The sequence below is a fragment of the Schistocerca gregaria genome, chromosome 1 (assembly GCF_023897955.1).
Source record: "Schistocerca gregaria isolate iqSchGreg1 chromosome 1, iqSchGreg1.2, whole genome shotgun sequence".
NCBI classification, from domain to species: domain Eukaryota; kingdom Metazoa; phylum Arthropoda; class Insecta; order Orthoptera; family Acrididae; genus Schistocerca; species Schistocerca gregaria.
This window is the reverse complement of record NC_064920.1, coordinates 892325024-892345237: the sequence shown is the minus strand read 5'-3', so window position 1 is coordinate 892345237 and position 20214 is coordinate 892325024. Positions and strand designations below refer to the sequence as shown.

At 44.1% G+C, this 20214-nt stretch overlaps 1 protein-coding gene across 2 annotated transcripts in view; it reads left to right on the top strand.

Moving 5' to 3' along the window:
* The window catches only part of LOC126273757 (G-protein coupled receptor Mth2-like), a 114634-nt gene that overhangs the window by 54183 nt on the left and 40237 nt on the right, over positions 1–20214 (top strand). Inside the window, exons 2-3 of one of the 2 annotated variants that reach the window (XM_049977058.1) lie at positions 10954–11168; positions 18603–18788. In XM_049977058.1, coding sequence (XP_049833015.1) covers positions 10954–11168; positions 18603–18788 — 401 coding nt within the window. Of the gene's footprint in view, positions 1–10953; positions 11181–18602; positions 18789–20214 lie in introns of both variants that reach the window. The other variant, XM_049977057.1, reaches the window with a different exon arrangement.

Below are 20214 nucleotides of genomic sequence, written 5' to 3'. Positions count from 1 at the left end.
GTGTGAACAGCTGTGACAAGGTGGCTTAGTGGCTAACGCACCTGCATAGTAAGCAGGAGACCCGGATTCGATTCCCGGCATTGGTAAAAATTTCCGCTCGCCACTTCAGTCTAGATTCATGAAATCATATCTGTATGAGACCAGTAAAGTCTCAGATATTGTGTCAGTTCCATACTTAGAAATGAATGGCCACCTTTTCGTACTTGTTTCCTCCGATTCTCTACTTGCAAGTAAAGTTAAAAGTTATAGCTCACTATCCTTCGGGATACTATACCTCACTTAATTTGCAACAGTTTTAATGTAATATATTTGAAAACTTTTGCCCACTTCTATAAAATTTCGCTGACTAATGTACTGAGCCACATCGACGCATAATTATTTGGGCCAAGAGGCAGCAGTACATAACTCATGCGTGGATGTAATCGAGCCACATTTATTGTAGGTTGTGCACTTGCCCAGTCGGTACAGGTTGCTACTGACAGGACCACAGTGAACAGGCAGCTGCTTCACTTCTCAGAAAGTAGCCAGTGATTTCGCACGCCTTCCAGGAGGGTCATTTTTAACTACGTCAAAGGCTAGAGTGAAGATAGTGCTTTCTACTCCAAACAGTAGAAAATTTTCAGTGAGTAAAAGGAAATAATTGACCGGCGGAGCCGGAAATGGCGTGAGCGTCGCCCCCGTCGTACAGAGCAAGCGCACCGCGGAGCGAACTCGGCAGCGAAAGGGTTAAAAATCACGGTATGTTGTTAGGATGACTCCTGTAGTGAAGAAAGTGTGGACCAAAGATTTATTAAACGTTGCTGCATGAAGTAGGTTTAAGAGAAAACTCTGACATAATTTTCGGTGATACCTGTATTCCACTGCTGACTGAACATCAACGGAAGAAATATACCGGTAAGATTAGAATTTCTGGCCTTTTTCGAGGGTGAGTCAAATGAAAACCTTAAATACTTTTTTAAATATTATTGTGCAGAAGGGGTACAAAGCTGTATCACTTTCAACATAGTCTCTCCCTCGCTCAATGAAACTCCTCAAGCACTTACGAAGTGCATAAATTCCTTTAGGAAAAAATTCTTTTGGTAGTCCGCGCAACCACTCATGCATCGCGTGGCGTACCTCTTCATCAGAACGGAACTTGTTTCCTCCCATAGCATCTTCGAGTGGTCCAAACATATGGAAATCCCTTAGGGTAAGGTCTGGTGAACATGGTGGGTGAGGAAGACACTCAAAATGCAGGTCCGTGATTTTCACAACTTGTACGGGCAGTGTGGGGCCTTGCATTGTCACGTTGGAAAAGGACACCTGCTGACAGCAGGCCGCAGATGATTTTTGAGATTTATGTATGATGCACTGGTGACAATGGTCCCTCTAGGCGTGTAATGCTCTAAAATGACAACTTTTTCGTCCCAAAAGAGTGTCAGAATAACCTTCCCTGCTGATGGTTCTGTTCGAAACTTCTTTGGTTTTCGTGATGAGGAATGGCGCCATTCCTTGCTCGCTCTCTTCGTTTCCGGTTGGTGGAAGTGAATCCAGGTTTCGTCCCCAGTAACGATTCTTGCAAGGAAGCCATCACTTTCCCGTTCAAAGCGCCGAAGAAGTTCTTCACAAGCATCAACACGTTGTTCTCTCATTTCAGGAGTCAGTGCCGTGGCACCCATCTTGCAGACACTTTGTGAAACTGGAGCACATCGTGCACAATGTGGTGCGCTGTCCCATGACTAATCTGTAAACATGCTGCAATGTCATTCAGTGTCACTCGGTGGTTTTCCTTCACTATGGCTTCAACTGCTGCAACGTTAAGTGGAGTCACAACTCGTTGTGCCTGACCTAGACGAGGAGCATCTTCCACAGAAGTCACACCATTTGCGAACTTCCTACTCCATTCGTAGACTCGCTGCTGTGACAAACATGCATAAACCGTACTGAACCTTCATTCGTCGATGAATTTCAATAGGCTTCACACCTTCACTACGCAAAAACCGAATAACAGAACTCTGTTCTTCCCTGGTGCAAGTCGCAAGTGGGTCGGCCATCTTTATAGTGATACTGGATTTTTTATTACAGATTTGACTCACCGGCGTATTTGAGCTATGGTTGAGTACGTTCATATAAATCTAAAATTTAGGGAATGAATAGTTTTTGTAATTGTTCTTCCGTCTGAAGATGCTGAAATCATCGCAGTGTGCGGTGACGCTGTGCCTCTGCTGCAGAGGCTGCCCGCTGGACGAATCGCGGTGTGGTCCTGGTCCGGCCTTGGAGCGACGCCAGTTCGCCGTTAATTTGAGCCGCCAGGGTCCATACACTTAACAGCTGTTTGTACGCCGGCGCGATAAACACGCCTGCGGCTCCAGGCTAAACGCCGCAGAAGGGCGTGCCGTCTGGTTCCATTCTTATCGCGCCTTTACTACTCTCGCTGCGCAATCGTAGATAAACCTCGCTGCGTCACGCCTCTGTTCTGCACTGAGGAAAAACCACGAAGCCGGAAAACTTGTTTGTGATTGATCTTCACACGTTAAGCTCCAGCGGCATTAATTAGAGCACTCTAATGCTTATGGGCTAGTGTGATAACTGGTCAAAACTACCCTGCTAAACTAGCCAACTGTCGCTCCGACGTTTCCTTGCAAAAGGAATATCCCTCCTTTCTTTGGAACGGCGTCATTCAGGATTGCTCCTTACATGTCCCTCTGCAGCGTCTATGCGAATTCTCAACTGGAGCCTTTATACAATAGAATGATGATAAACATGACGTTTGTAACTGTTGGATGGAGTGAGAATCGTGCAGAGGAGAAATATGTTGACAATAATGTGGAGCCAGAGGACTCTATGTAGTTAACTGCGTTAATAGTTGTCGGCTTTGCCAACTCTCAAACGAATTGTCTCGTCCCAGCCTAACCCATAACTCTGCCTAAGCTGCAGATCAGTTTGTCACGACAACCAAGTATTTTGCTTTCACATTCGTTGGTTTCACAAACTTACCCTACGTGCAAAAAGCCGCTTATCAGGCCAAGAGCCCTGACTCCATAGAAGTGTCATCCCGAGCACGAACAAATATTCCATCCTTCCCCCTGTCCCTCCCTGCCCCAACTGATACATGCTCCCATGAGTTAGTTGTACATTTCTTCTTTATCTTCATTACTCTTCACGGTATCGGCATTTAATCAGTTCTCGCTCAGCATTCTCTTTTTCCTTTCTAGCGCCATACTATAATCTTAATGTGATGGAAATAATGCTGCACGCGGTATGTGTCTGCCAGCTGCGTAAACCCTGTTACTTGAGTTCATGTATTTCTTGCTAATCTGCTTGGTACTTACATAAACAGTTCCGAGAAACACCTGCCGAAGCTCACTCCGGCTAGTCTACTGGACTAATGGACGTTTATGCGCTACGCGGGTTCATGCGGTACTTGGGTTCGACACCAGTATGACTCAATTCCTTGCTTCGTAAGCTAAGGCTCTCCACAGAACAACCGCATTAAGTAGGAGTGGCTGACGAACTATTACATCACGAAGCATTCCTAGCCGGTAAGAATGTCACAAACACCTATTAACACTTTGCCTTACTTTGATGAGACAGACTCGTTACGACAATTTTGTACCAAAAACGAGTATCTCGTGTCAGATCCGTTCAAACAAAAGTGAAACTTAGGCGCTGTGGTCAAATGTATTGTTGATTCAAAGAGTTTACTTCGTCGTTTAAACTAGGAACCATCAAGTTACAGCACTGAAAAAATTGTGACTATGTTGCAGTTCATTCAACCATCAATGCAGACGTCTATCAAGTAACAAGACGCTCTTGGATACTTCTACTGCAACGTCAAATTGAAACTGTTCAAGTTCTCACAATACAGATATTGCATTCCATGAAGCTAAGAAAAAATAGAATTGTCTAAGGAAATAACAGTAATAAGCAATAGTTTTCTAAGAGATGCAATCTCTTTCCAACTGAACATATAACATAAGAGTTCTGCAATATGTCACACCATGCAATTCTTCAGCCTACGTGCCTGATCACCATCTCTGTGCACCAGAAACAAAATTTCTGTAGATAACATGCGAAACTAATAATAGATAAAACGGTTGACAGCATTAGAAGAGCATTTACAAACAGAAATTCGATAATTAAGATTAGTGGCTCATATACAAACCAAAATTCGTATCAATGATGAGGATCATCCATGATAGATCTATACTACATTTCATTGTTACATAAGGCAGCAGTGGTAACCCGTAAGGATAAAGCTTCAGGACATGAACAGCATGCTGCTTTATCGCAGGTCGAATTATGGATCCTACATGTACAGACACAAATGACGTTCGTATCCTCATACGCGAAAAAATAGTGTTGTCAGTGTTAACAGATAAGCAACGTGAAATAACCGCAGAAATCAGTGTGGAACTGTGGTGTGCGTGCTGTAAGACCTTCGGTACACACACCATCAGATTGACTTGTCGCTCTAACGAAGTAGGCGAGTGTCAGCAATATGTCTCGTCTTATAGTGGCGTGTTCATCTTCTACCGTTAGGTCGGACGATAGAAATGCCACTTGCACGCTTAGAGTAGCAGATTGACGGTGACCAACTTTAAACAGAACTTGACTAATTTTCACACATTCATTAAAATAACAAGCATAAAAATTACTTAACTGGGTTCTGGATGCTATTTACAATTGACAATCTGAAGTTCCTTTGGTCTTGGTACGTTAATCTTATTCTCACATCTCTAATAGTTAACAAAGTGTCTATACATTTCTCTTCATGGCTATGTACAGGAATATGATAAGCTTATTAGGCGCAGACTGAAATTTGACTACAGAGTGATGCAGACTGACTAATCTGAGGTCTGTACACTCGTTATAATACATCGCGCGTTCAGATATCACTGCGCGAGTGTGATCCGCGAGGAGAAAAGGTTCTACATCAGCAGCAATCTCAGTGGCTGCGTTAAATATTTATACGCGAATCGGCGGAAGCAGAATTTGGTCCGTCTCTAAGACAGCGCCATCTCGTAGTGCGGAGACGGACGAGCGTTGCGCCTACGCTGTTGTGCTTAGCGGGGCGCGCTCTATTGGGAAATTTGTGTACGCGCTGACTACGCGGAACTATGTACAGAACAGGAACGTATGACGAACGTATCCGTTAAAACAGTGCGCCGAATTTTGGCTTTAATGGGATATGCAGCGTACGACCGACGCGAGTGCCTTTGCTAAGAGCGTGATATCGCCTGCTGAACCTCTCCTGGGCTCGTGACCAGGTCGGTTGGACCCGTAGACGACTGGAAAATTGTGGCCTGGTCAGATGGAGTCCACATTTCAGTTGCTAAGAGCTGATGGTAGCGTTCCTGTGTGGCGCAGACCCAGCGAAGTCATGGACCCAGGTTGTCAACAAGGCACTGTGCAAGTTTGTGGAGGCTCCATAATAGAGTGGGCTGCGTGTACGTAGAATGGACCGGGTCACGTGGCCCAACTGTACGTATCATTGACTGGAAATGGTTATTTCCGCCTACTTAGAGACCATTTGCAGCCATTCATGGACGCAATGTTCGAAACAACGATGTCGTGTTACAGGGCCATAGTTGTTAGTTTGGTTTGAAGAACGTTCTGGACGATTAGAGTTAACAATTTGGCCACCCATTTCGCCCGACACGAACCCAATCGAACATGTATGGGAACAAAGTAAGTTCGTGCACAAAATCGCGCACCGGCAATACTTCCGCAATTATGGACGGCTGTAGCGGCAGCATGGGTCAGTATTCCTGCAGAGAACTTCCAAGGACCTGAGTCCTTGTCAAGTGGAGTTGCTGTACTACACCGGGCAATCGGAGGTCCGTCACGATATTAGGAGGTATCTCATGACTTCTGTCACCTCATTGTATTGTTTACATTGGACGTATGTGTGTGGAGCGCATCGTATCACTGTGCTATACCGTCCAATTCCGCTCACAATGTGACGTGCACCAGATTGCAATATTTGCAGTTGGTTATTCTGTTCAGATCGGGGGGCGCATTCTTCAGACACTCCACCTACAGTGCACTAAACTAACTGTACCGCACACGTCATCCATTTTAGTGAAAGTGTGATACAGCTTCAACGACCCATTCCTCCGTGTGCAACCACCCTAACCTTGTAATTAAATGATTTGTAATGCTTCCGATGGTAACTTCACATGTTTTAATCTGCGCTCGCCCTCTCGCCCGGCTTATTTAGAGAACTACTATGCCGCGCACAGAGCGGAAATTTTGTCATGTATTTTTGCATTTCTATGGGTTGTTCAGGGTGACGTTCCGACTACGTTGGTTCAAATGGCTCTGAGCACTATGGGACTTAACTTCGGAGGACATCAGTCACTTAGAACTACTTAACCTAACTAACCTAAGCACATCACACACATGCATGCCCGAGGCAGGATTCGAACCTGCGACCGTAGCGGTCTCGCTGTTTCAGACCGTAGAGCCTAGAACCGCTCGACCACTCTGGCCGGTGTTCCTACTTTTTCTGAAATAACTTACTTTCGGCTCTTTATTCCATTTATTTCCTGTAATATAGACGTAGAAATCCAGCAAATATTGAAAAAGTATTGAATCCCTCACTTTCAAGGTACATAAAATCTAAATACTAAATTAAATAGGCAAATAAAAGGAAACTTAGCCCTCCACCGTTCGATGCTTTTCACAAAAGTGGTAAGTGGTTGAACACTATAAGAAGTCAGCAGTATTCTTCTATTGATAGTAATTTTTTTAAACTCTTCTCAAAAACCATCTTGTAACCGAGGATCATACACAATTTGGGCATTAGGAATAGTAAACGCTAAAAGATGAAAACTGAGATTGAAGAACTGTTTTTCATGTTAATTCGTCCGTTCTCAAGGGTTATAATCAGATAGCGGTATGTTACGTAGATGCAGACAACAGATCAGATTCTTCTAGTTTTTATTGTAAACTATGAATGAATAAGTTAAAAGTTTCTTCTTATATGACGTCGCAGTTTTGTCGTCTCCTCTCGCTCTCAATCTTTAGAAGGAAATGGACAACTGTACTTGTAGCTTACTTCGTAAGATACTTCCGGACCCAGGATGGTGACATTCTGTAACACAACTAACGCCGGACGACGGCAACATGAAACTACCACACTGGCCAGATAGCGGCAAGCCTACCACACTGCATGTACACTCATGCCATCCAACAGACCATGCCACATGGTAACAGGTTCTTCGTTTCAGCACTACTGTATACATTGTTATGCCATGTGTTGGCTCGTTTCTGTAGGTATTGTTGTTAAAACAGCTACGATAGCGTTTCCAATTTTCAGTAATAACGCAGTATTTCGAAGGACCGGAAATATTGCGGAAAAAAATCACTCTTTTTTTAAAAAAAAACACTAATTTTAGTTTGCTGCTATAGCTAACAGATTAGGTGTGTTACTCGGTGATTAGTAAAATAAAGAATACCGTAAAATAAAGAATACCTGCTATAATAAAGACCAAACAAATACAGAAAATATCGCTTACTTATTCAGAACTAAAATATCGGTATCGATTTTAGCCGGTCGGTTTTTCCCCTACAGCATGAATTTTCTGATTTTGAGAGTACTGAATAAGCGATCTACTTTATTTGCTAAAACGCGATCAATAGCTTAGATCACATGGAATGTGCCCCATTACACTAGTTAAGACGCAGTATCTGAGATAATACAGTGCCACTAAAGCAGAGTTATTAAACACGGTTTTCCGAAACTCCTTCACCAAAGAAGACGAAGTAAATACTCCTGAATTCCAATCAAGAACTACTGCCAAGATGACACATAGAAGCTGACATCCTCGGTGTAGCGAAGCAGCTTAAAACACTTAATAAAGGCAAGGCCTCCGGTCCAGATTGTAGACTAGTCAGGTTCCTCTGAGTATGCTGATAAAATAGCTCCATATTTAGCGCTTATATACAACCACTCGCTCACACAAAGATCCGTACCTAAAGACTGGAAAATTGCTCAAGTCACACCCATACTCAAAAGGGAAAGTAGGAGCAATCCTCTGAATTACAGGCCTATATCACTAACGTCAATATGCAGTATGGTTTTCGAACATATGCTGTATTAGAACATTATGAAGTTCCTCGAAGGAAAAGATTTGACACATAACACGGTTTCAGAAAATATCATTCTTGTGAAATAAAACTATCTCTTTATACTCATAAGGTAATGAGTGCTATCGACAGGGGATGTCAAATTGATTCCATATTTTTTGATTTCCAGAAGGCTTTCGACACCGCTTCTCACAAGTGTCTTGTAACCAAACTGCGTGCCTAAGGAGTATCGCCTCAGCTGTGCGACTGGATTTATGATTTCCTGTCAGAAAGGTCACAGTTCGTAGTAATCGATGGAAAGTCATCGAGTAAAACAGAAGTAATATCCGGCGTTCTCCAAGGAAGTGTTATAGGCCCTTTACGGTTCCTGGTCTACATTATGACATAAGAGAGACTCTGAGTAGCCGTCTTAGATTATTTACTGATGATGCTGTCATTTACCATCTTGTAAAGTCATCAGATGATCAAAACGACTTGCAAAATGATTTAGATAAGATATATCTATGGTGCGAAAAGTGCCAATTAACCCTGAATGAGGAAAAGTGTGAAGTTATTCACATGAGTACTAAAATAAATAAGCTAAATTTAGATTACGCGATAAGTCAAACAAATCTGAAGGCTGTAAATTCAGCTAAATACTTACGGATTACAATTACAAATAACCTAAATTGGAACGATCACGTAGATAATATTGTGGATGGAGCAAACCAAAGACTGCGATTCATTCACAGAAGACTTAAAAGGTGCAACAGGTCTACTAAAGAGACTGCTTACACCACGCTTGTCCGCCCTCTGGAGTATTTCTGTGCAATGTGAGATCTGCATCAGATGGGACTGACGGATGGTATAGAAAAAGTACAAAAAGGGCAGCTCGTTTTGTATTATCGCGTAATAGGGGAGAGAGTGTCACAGACATGATACGTGAATTGGAGTGGCAGTCATTACAACAAATGAGTTTTTCGTTGCGACGGGATCTTCTCATGAAATTTCAATCGCCAGTTTTCTCTTCCTATTGCGAAAAAATTTTATTGCCACCCACCTAATAGGGGAAAAATGAACATCACGATGATATAAATCAGGGACCCCACAGAAAATTTAAGTGTTAGTTTTTCCCGCGTGCCGTTAGAGTGGAACGGTAGACAGCTTGAAGGTGGTTCATTGAACCGTCTGCCAGGCACTTTATTGTGAATAGCAGAGTAATCACGTAGATGTAGATCAGAAAAGTTTTAATTTGGCATGACAGTCCCACTTCCGGTTTTGTAATCCCAAACTAAAATTTTTATGTCAGATATTACGTCGTAACTCACGTAACAAGACATATTCCACGTACGTGCACTTTCATACTGATCTGAGATGACAGCAAAGTCAGTCAAAACCCGTTGTCTTAAATAAAGTATTCAATGCTATCTAGGCTGTTGAATGTTCTTTAGCTACACTACTGGCCATTAAAATTGCTACACCACGAAGATGACGTGCTACAAACGCGAAATTTAACTGTGATATGCAAATGATGAGCTTTTCAGAGCATTCACACAAGGTTGGCGCCGTTGACGACACCTACAACGTGCTGACATGAGGAAAGATTCCAACCAATTTCTCAATACACAAACAGCAGTTGACCGGCGTTGCCTGGTGAAACGTTGTTGTGATGCCTCGTGTAAGGAGGAGAAATGCGTACCATCACGTTTCCAACTTTCATAAAGGTGGGATTGTAGCCTATCGCGATAGCGGTTTATCGTATCGCGACATTGCTGCTCGCATTGGTCGAGATCCAATGACTGTTAGCAGAATATGGAATCGGTGGGTTTAGGAGGGTAATACCGAACGCCGTGCCGGATCCCAACGGCCTCTTGTCACTAGCAGTCGAGATGACAGGCATCTTATCCGCATGGCTGTAACGGATCGTGCAGCCACGTCTCGATCCCTGAGTGAACAGATGGGGACGTTTGCAAGACAACCACCATCTGCACGAACAGTTCGACGACGTCTGCAGCAGCATGGACTATCAGTTCGGAGACCATGGCTGCGGTTACGACATCAGACAGGAGCGCCTGCGATGGTGTACTCGAGGACGAACCTGGGTGCACGAATGGCAAAACGTCATATTTTCGGATGAATCCAGGTTCTGTTTACAGCATCGTGATGGTCGCATCCGTGTTTGGCTACATCGCGATGAACACACATTGGAAGCTTGTATTCGTCATCGCCATACTGGCGTATCACCCAGCGTGATGGTGCGGTGTGTCATAGGTTACACGTCTCGGTCACCTCTTATTCGCATTGAGGGCACTTCGAGTAGTGGATGTTACATTTCAGATGTGTTACGACCCGTGGCTCTACCCTTCAATCAATCCCTGCGAAACCCTACATTTCAGCAGGGTAATGCACGACCGCATGTTGCAGGTCCTGTACGGGCATTTCTGTATTCAGAAAACGTTAGACTGCTGCCCTGGCCAGCACATTCTCCAGATCTAACTGAACACGTCTGGTCAATGGTGGCCGAGCAACTGGCTCGTCACAATACGCCATCCACTACTCTTGATGAACTGTGGTATCGTGTTGAAGGTGCATGGGCAGCTGTACCTGTACAGGCCATCCAAGCTCTGTAAGACTCGATGCCCAGGCGTATCAAGGCCGTTATTACGGGCAGAAGTGGTTGTTCTGGGTACTGATTTCTCAGGATCTATGCACCAAATTGCGTGAAAATGTAATCACATGTCAGACCTTGTATAATATATTTGTCCACTGAATACACGTCAATCATCTGCATTTCTTCGTGGTGTAGCAGTTTTAATGGCCAGTAGTGTACTTGCAGCTGCTCGCTCGCTCCTTAGCGTCGATCTGCTCAGCAAGTGAGTGAGGAGGCGCCGGCGGTTGCAGGTTCGCGCTGGACGTGGACGAGGACTACCGGCTGTTCGCGAACGGCACCCTGCAGCTGTGGGACGGCGAGCGCCTGGGCCCGGACGACTTCTGCGTCGACGCTTACTGGTCGCCGGAGCGCGCGCTCGCCGTGGCGCTGCCGCTCATCTGCTTCAGCCCCGAGGACGGCGTGAGCGCGGGCGAGCACACCATCCGCTACGTGCTGTACCCTATCGGTAAGAGCGCAGGTCGGTCTCAGGTACTGTGGCGCGGCGCTGCCGGCCGCTTCCTAGGGCTGCGTCTCTCCTGCTGCTGACTAGTGGCTACACTAGACTAGCTGGTCGGTGAGTAGAGGCGAGACTTCGCCGTCTCTCTAGGGGATTCCGCTGTCTCACTTCTGTCCGAACACTTTCACTTCTGTTCCGACGTCTTCTGCGTTCTCTCTAGTCTTCCTTTCCTCTGTCCAAGATCTTAACCACTTAAAGAAATTTACACCACTTTTAAACACCTTACTTTTCAAATTTTCAGCTGCTTGTAACTGTACTTTGTCTCCTTCACTGCTAATATTTACTATGACATAAAACTGAACTCACAATACACTTATAAACGTTACCTAAATACTTATCAATAAAAAATGTCTAACTTTCTCAGAATATCCTGTTAAATTCATAATCATAAACTAGTTGGACCACTTGGTGATACGGCCTCATTCAGTCTGCGTGCAACATATGGTCCCTGCAAGTTCTATTTCTTCCGATCTTGAGCCTCCCGTTGCCAGTTCAGTCCAGCTGTCTTCAATAAGTCTCTGTCCAATCTGGCTGGTGGTCTTCTCCTTGGACTTTTTTGCTAAACTGGTCTCCAGTCAAGTAGTTTATTCGATCATCTCCTATCTCTTCTCAGTGCCGTGCCATGCTATGCCAGCTGACTGCCACTTCAAGGTATTCACTCTTTCTAATACTGAAATTCACTGACCTTCGTTGTCTGCCTGATATCGATTGCTTTCTTTCTGTCAATCTTTGCGCAGCCCAACACCGATGTCTCCATCCTCTTAGGGCTACTATCTTCGACCATAGATACTAGTTGCCTGGCCTTACTGTGCAGAAGCTATACGGCTGGTGTGGCTCCAACATAAACCATGACTGTTGGCAAAACGTGGCGGAATTTCAAATCAGCGGTCTGCCATCCTATGTTTGTATCGTATTTTTACCCACATTTCTCAATTGACTGCCAAACGCTTCCAACAAAAATTACTTTATTTGCGAAAAATTGTCAGAAGTACATTTGACCTGGATTTGTTGACAGTACCATTTATAAAATCTAACAAATACATCAAACGCCCCTCCGGTGGGCAGCGGAACGAAATTACTATAAACTATCAATTAAAGTAAAATGTCGTTTAAATTATTTTAAACAATAAGAGTGGGCTCGTGTCAAAACTAGCGGATTCGCCGCGTTTTGAGATCTAGTCACTTGGAAAAGAAAATAGGATATGGGAATTATGTCAACTATAGGTGCCAAATTGTAGACTTTAGGAGCAGATCCGTTTTAGAGTATCAATTTTAGGTGCGCTTCAAAGGTTCAGTTCCTACAATTTTTACAAATGTTTAAACTATCAATTAAAAAAATAGTTTAGATGAAAGGTGAGACTTTGAAGCTTCAAAAAATAATTTTGGACCCTATACTTATTTAATAGTATTAAAAGGTAGAAAAAATTCTCTTCATGCGTAGACTATAGGTGCCCTTACCTTATTGTAATCTCACTTGTATATACAAAAAGACGCATATCTCCAGATGGCCAAAAGTTTTTCCGTTTCAGGGCCTGTATCCAAAGCTGTCTTCGGTTTTCATTCTTAGGGAGCCTATGAGTAGGAAAGAGAAACAGTTATACTTATTTCTGTAACCGAATTATCACAGATACTTTCCAAAATGTAATAAGAGTCTGACTTGACAGACATCACTTTAAACACTTCAATTTGTGATACTCTATTTCAAGTGTAAAAAAAAAAAAAAAAAAAAAGTAAAAGTCACTTCAGCAGATTTCCATAAACGCATCTGCACTATAATAGAAACACGCGTGAAATGTAATGCCATTTCCCCGACAAAACGCTGAGTGCAGGCATAAGCGCAACACGAAACAACCGTGTTTTGCCAACATTCACGTGACTTTAGCCCAGAGATGTTGGAGCCTCGAAAATGACGTCAGGGCCAGGCTATTATATTTATGGTCGAAGGCTATTACTAGTTTTCTGAGGATCAACTCATTACATGTCAATGTCCATAGCCACAAGCTATTACTAGCAGTATACATTGGTCAAAAACTGTTTTCTTCCGTTCGACCGACATCTTGGCCCTCAAACCTGAGGAGTGTCTAAGAATTTGCGAACCTAACCTAAAACGTCAAAATATAATAAATATAATTATTTATTTCCGCTCAAATGCCCAACCATAGTTCGAAAATTGCAGGTATCAGGTGGTTATAATTAAAGTGCAGCTACTCATAGAGTTCCAGTGTTAGCAAATAAACTTCGTAGATACTCTAATGCGTTAATGTGAAACATATTTACCCCGGAAAAAGTTAGCTCTAATTCTGGCCACCAGGTACAAACCTGGCGCTGTGAATGCAAGAAAGACATGTAATTCAAATGGCTCTAAGCACTATGTGACTGAGGTCATCAATCCCCTAGACTTAGAACTACTTAAACCTATGTAAAGGTTTTTTAAATTACCGCTACCAGTGACAAACTTTGGCAACTATTGTACTACTTATTTATTTAGTGATATGCTTAGACGGAATACCTCATCTTCAGGCTAAATGGCATTACAAAAACAACTTTACAATAAGGTCACACTGATGTTACATAGTCTTTCCGTAAATACTGTGCTCATCTTTGTTCTTCTGGCGTGGCAGTCTCGTTGTGATGCGCTGAGGATTAAGAACAGGACGTAGGCACAAAAGGTCAAAGTGAGAAAGGCATAATGTTGGTTTTATTATTAACTGCCACTCAGTCTGTCCAATATGAGCACCGAAGACATCGACAAGATGCTGTACAGCGCCAGGTTCGCACCTGGTGGCAAAAATTGGAACTATTTTTTCCGGTGTTAATCGTCTCCACATTAAAGTTTTACCGTATCTACGAAGGTTCCCTGCCATACAGCCAACACTGGACCTCCGCGGGAAGCTGCACTTTAATTACATCTGGTGTCTTCAAAACCCAAAATTTTGAAACTGAGTGCAGGGGCTCCGTGTTGCAACCTTTTAATTCCACACTTCTGTAATATATGATACAAAACGGCCGCCGGTGTGATGAAAATATAAATCTAATTCTATACATATTTTATCTTTGAAATATTCAAAGTTTAAGCAAGTAAACATTGAAACGTGAACACTGTGTAAAACAGCTCTTACCTCCAGTATTTAAAGAGGTTCCAATCTCAGCTTATACTAACATATTTTAGTAGTTGATTAGTTCTAACAGAAAATAGTAATTTGTCGGGGATAACAGAAGTTAGTAAATAGTTATCAACAAATTTATGTTATTAATAACTGTTTAACTCGCAGTATTTTACACTAATCTCTTCATTTGTGATTTCATTTCATTTGTAAGTCCTGTGAACATGTATACATTCTACAATGAAACTTGTTCTAAATAAATATTTGTCTCTGGTATAATTGGTCTATCTTCTACTGCAATAATACTATATAAATGTTTAATAGACTAAAGATTTTGTCAAGCAGATTCACAAATTGAAGTAAATGAAAAATAAGTAAAATAATATGATGCTGATTTAGATTTGTTGCAGTAGCAGATAGAAAACAAAGCTGTTGATTGAGGATACCCAACAATGCGCGGCCACGATGTTGGTAATAGAGATTATTTAGAAGCCCAGTAAACGTATTTAGTTTGCAGCTCTTTTTACTCTTATTCACTGAGACCATTCGCCGAAGTTGTACGTTGTTACACGGTAATTAACACAGAAGGCATTAAGAAAAACAGTCAATACGAATTTCAAACTGTCCCACTTGACAGTTAAACACTGATCCCAGTACTATACGCAACGATATTTTAGAGTTCCTATAGGTTTGGTCTTGGAGAATTTCTGGCTAACGTATGTGTGGAGCAGGTTATTGACGGTATGTGGGGTTCATCTTGTGTTAGAGGGTGCACCCCTTGTTGTGCTTGAGAATTCACTAAATGTAGGAGGAAATTAACGCACATTACACCATTGTGCACTGCATAAAGCAAAGTAGCAGTTCTGAGATGATTATTTGCATGTAGCGCCATGGCAGTACACTGTCATAAAGTATCATCTGTGAAGGAATGGTTTGTGGAGGATCCTGAAATAAACTGGCATACCCAGAGTCCCGACATGAACCGAGTTGAAAAGCTTTGGGTTGCGTTACAACATAAACATTTCTCCAAACCCCAGCGTTGAGTATCACTGCTTTCACTGGTTCCGACACTTGAAATATGGGCTGCTGTTCCTCCAGACATACCTCGTTGAAAATGTCCCTTGCAGGTTTCTCGTCATAAAAAAGCGAATGGTGGAAATCCTGATATTAGTGTCTAACAATAGGTGTCAGTACAGACCTGACCACATAGTAAAATGCGTCCATAAATTATCTTCATAACTTACGATTTTATACTTCCGAAATTATACTAGATATTAACGAATGGTTTTTAACATATGTTAACTCAGTTTTGTTTCCTCATATACGCATCAGTGTATGCACCCCCAGTGGTATGGACAACGTCTACTCGGAATTCCATTTTTCTCCACGGACTATTCAAGATCTCCACGGTGACACGTTCAAATAAATTGAGAATGTGTACCTTTCCGAAGCCCTGTCTCCGACCTTAGTTCTGTACACCAGATTCTTTGCAAAACACCACAGGAAGAAGTCTAGTGCTGTGAGGTCAGGGGATTGTGGCGGCCATCGAATTGGACTGTCCCGTCCAATCCATCTGTTCGGAAACATTTCATCTAGAAACTGACTGACATTTAGGGACCTGTGGGGATAGTGCCCCATCTTACTGCAATATGATTAGAGATAGGAGTTCCAATTGTGGCACAGTAAAATCTTGTCAGATGTCCAGGTAAACATCAACGTCGACGGTAGTCTCGATGAAAAAGAATGGATCAATGACACAATTGCTCATCAGTGCGCACCAAATATTGACCTTGGGACTCTCTCTTTCCATTTCACGTGTAAAGTGAGAATGCTGCGAACACCGTATACGAACTTAATGACTATTGTTTGCCGGACAAATGAAACGTTGCCTCACCGGTCAAATAAATCTTTTCCGAAAAGTTGTTGTTTGCGTCAATCTTGCCTAGCATATACCCTGCCAACAGTTCGCGTTGAGGTTTGTCAAAGAGTTTTAACGCCTTAAGCAGATGATCGTTCTAGGGATGTAGCCGTAGCGTCTTACGCAGGCGACTGTGCACTGTTGACCGTCTCATTTCTAACACTCTTTACCGCAGTGCGCACAGATTTTGTCGGACTCCTTGCAAACGCCTGCCGCCCACTTATCCACGTTGTCGTCCGAAACAGATGGGGGATCCGCACCGTATTTATGGAGAACACTACCTGTTTCCATAAATGACTTACGCCAAGCCCGAGTAGCTGTGTGGACCTGCGTTTCCTCCTGTGGCCTCTGCCGGCTGGTGTGGCAGTGCGGTTCTAGGCGCTTCAGCCTGGAACCTCGTGACCGCTACGGTCGCAGGTTCGAATCCATCCTCGGGCCTGACTGTGTGTGATGTCCTTAGGTTAGTTAGGTTTAAGTAGTGCTAAGTTCTAGGGGACTGATGACCTCAAATGTTAAGTCCCATAGTGCTCAGAGCCATTTGAACCATTTTTGTTGTGTGTGTCAATAGACAGTTTCTTCGCGGTAGCTCATAATGTTCTAACACAGTATATCTTCCAAAATACTGCTGCATATTGACGTTAATGATACGAGCTTTTAATTTAGATCACTCCTAGTATCTCTCTTGAATGTCAGCTTGACCTGTGCAACTTTCTAGTACAGTACTGGCCATTAAAATTGCTATACCAAGAAGAAATGCAGATGATAAACGGGTATTCATTGGACAAATATATTATTCTAGAACTGACATGTGATTTCATTTTCACGCAATATGGGTGCATAGATCCTGAGAAATCTGTACCCAGAACAACCACCTCTGGCCCTAATAACGGCCTTGATACGCCTGGGCATTGAGGCAAATAGAGCCTGGATGGCGTGCACAGCTAAAGCCACCCATGCAGCTTCAACAAGACACCACAGTTCATCAAGAGTAGTGATTGGCGTATTCTGACGAGCCAGTTGCTCGGCCACCATTGACCAGACGTTTTCAATTGGTGAGAGATGTGGAGAATGTGCTGGCCAAGGCAGCAGTCGAACATTTTCTGTAACCAGAAAGGCTCGTACATGACCTGCAACATGCGGTCGTGCATTATCCTGCTGATATGTACGGTTTCGCAGGAATAGAATGAAAGGAAGAGCCACGGGTAGTGACACATCTGAAATGTAGCGTCCACTGTTCAGAGTGCCGACGATGCGAACAAGAGGTGACAGAGACGTGTAACCAATGGTGCCCCATACAATTACGCCGGGTGATACGCCAGTATGGCGATGACGAATACACGCTTCCAATGTGCGTTCACCGCGATGTAGCCAAACACGGATGCGACAATCACGATGCTATAAACAGAACCTAGATTCATCCGAAAATGACGTTTTGCCCTTCGTGCACCTAGGTTCGTCGTGGAGTACTCCATCGCACGTACTCCAGTCTGTGATGCAGCGTCAAGGGTAAACGCAGCCACGGTCTCAGAGCTTATAGTCTGTGCTGCTGCAAATTTCATCGAACTGTTCGTGCAGATGGACTGTTGTCTTGCAAACGTCCCCATCTGTTGACTCAGGGATCGAGATGTGACTGCACGATCCGTTACAGCCATGCGGATAAGATGCCTGTCATCTCGACTGCTAGTGATACGAGGCCGTTGGGATCCAGCACGGCGTTCCGTATTACCCTCCTGAACCCAACGATTCCATATTATCAGTCATAGGATCTCGACAAACGTGAGCAGCAATGTCACGATATGATAAACAACAATCGCGATATGCTACAATCCGACCTTTATCAGTCAGAAACGTGATGGTACACATTTCTCCTCCTTACACGAGGCATCACAAGAACGTTTCATCAGGCAACGCCGGTCACTGCTGTCTGTGTGTGAGAAATCGGTTGGAAACTTTCCTCATTTCAGCACGTTGTAGGTGTCGCCACCAGCGCCAACCTTGTATGAATGCTCTGAAAACCTAATAATTTGCACGTCACAGCATCTTGTTCCTGTTGGTTAAGTTTCGCGTCTGTAGCACGTCATCTTCGTGGTGTAGTAATTTTAATGGCCAGTAGTGTATTTGGGTACGGATCTCCAATCGAGCGAACGGTTGTATATGATTAAGTATGGAGCTATTGTATGAACACACTCTGAAAGGAACCTATGTGGTATACAGTCTGGAACGGAAGACTTGGTTTTGTTACGTGATTTAATTTGCTTCACTACTCCGAGGATATCTACTTCTACGTTACTCATGTTGGCAGCTGTTCTTGATTCGAACTCTGACTCAGCTCCTGAAGGAACGCGGTCCCTTCTGCCGCAGGCCTGCTGGTGTCGGTGCCGTTCCTGGTGGCGACGGCGTGGGTGTACCTGTGGTTCCCGGAGCTGCGCGACCTGCACGGCAAGTCGCTGGCCAGCCACGCGCTCTGCCTGGCCGTCGCCTACGTCGCGCTGTCCATTACGCAGCTGGCCGGAGACCGCATAGTCACTGGCGCCTGCATCGGTTTTGGTGAGTCCTCTTCTGCTCGCCTCAGCGCGTTTGTACCGAGAACAGGCAGCTTCTTCAAACAGCCGTTAACAACTAGACTGATCGCTGGCGGCCTGAGATCAGAAATGAGCACCGTAAACTCGCTTTAAATTTACCAGAGGGTCCCGTGAGTTCATCTCCCAACTCACCACCACCACCACCACCACCACCACCACCACAGTCTCGGAGAGACTCGACTCGCCAGTCTCTGCCGCTGTCCATTGAACGGAAAGCTCGCTGCTTGCGTCTGTTGTCGGGTACAAGTGGTCTATATCAACATGGAAAGGAGAGAGAGAACAGGAGTTGCCGACTGTAAAAGAGGGCTTGCATCATTGCCGCTACAACGGTTGAATATGACGATTATACATGGCATGGATAATATGTAGTGGCTATAATTCATACCAGACATCAGACAGACGCTCACTGTAGAACACGCCCTCAACGTAATAGTCACCCTACATCTCGAGCACCTCCATCCACAAAGATGAAAGGTGTCGTACATCGTCAGCGCTTCCATCCCTGTCGCTGTCTTGGAAGGACTGCCCTATTTCCTCTTGTGTTTTAGCTGGTTCCACGAAGAAGTGCCTCCATTTTGGCGAACAGCTCCTTATCGCACAGGCTCATATCGGATGAATCCGGTGGATGTTCCGGTATCTCCCATCCCCGCATACGTAAGAATTCCTGCACGTGTTTCGCCGTGTGCCATCGTGCATTGGCATGAAAGATGATGAGGTGCACAGCCAGAAGGAAACATTGTTGTGCGCTACGACCACGTGCCCCTTCAAACTTGACCCACGCCAAGTTGTGTTTCCTAAACATACCGGCAGTGCGCTTCAACTGGTCTTCCATGCTTTCAAACAGTACACACAGCAGCTGAATCGAATACAGCCATCGCCACTCACTGCACGACTTCAAAAGTTCTTCCGTCAGATACAGACAGCAGGCGTGCTGTGTGTTCCCACGGCTTTTTATCTAACCCTTGTACATACATAGGATTTATTACAAGCCACTGCCGCGTACCTGTATGTATGTGAAGGCTAATCTCAGGAACTTCTGTACGGATTTTTAGATGGCTTTCACTAGTAGACTCCTGCACGAGGAAGATCCCGTCAAACAGCATTCCTTGGTGTTTTGACTTCATGGCGAGTCGCACAGACTGCAAAGTGTCTTCATAGCGCTCCACATTGATAGGGGTTCCACAGTCGAAGACCTCGACGAATAAAGGACCCTGCAGTTGAAAGAGTTCATCATGACCTTACCGGAACTTCTGCGAACAGTTCTGGATTTCTTTGGTGGAGGAGAAGTGATATGTTTAAACTGTTGGCTTTGCTCTTTGCCCTCTGTCCTTGGGCTGTCGGTGTGCTGTCGGACGGAATCAGCCTGCTGCACGATAACCCACGTCCCCATG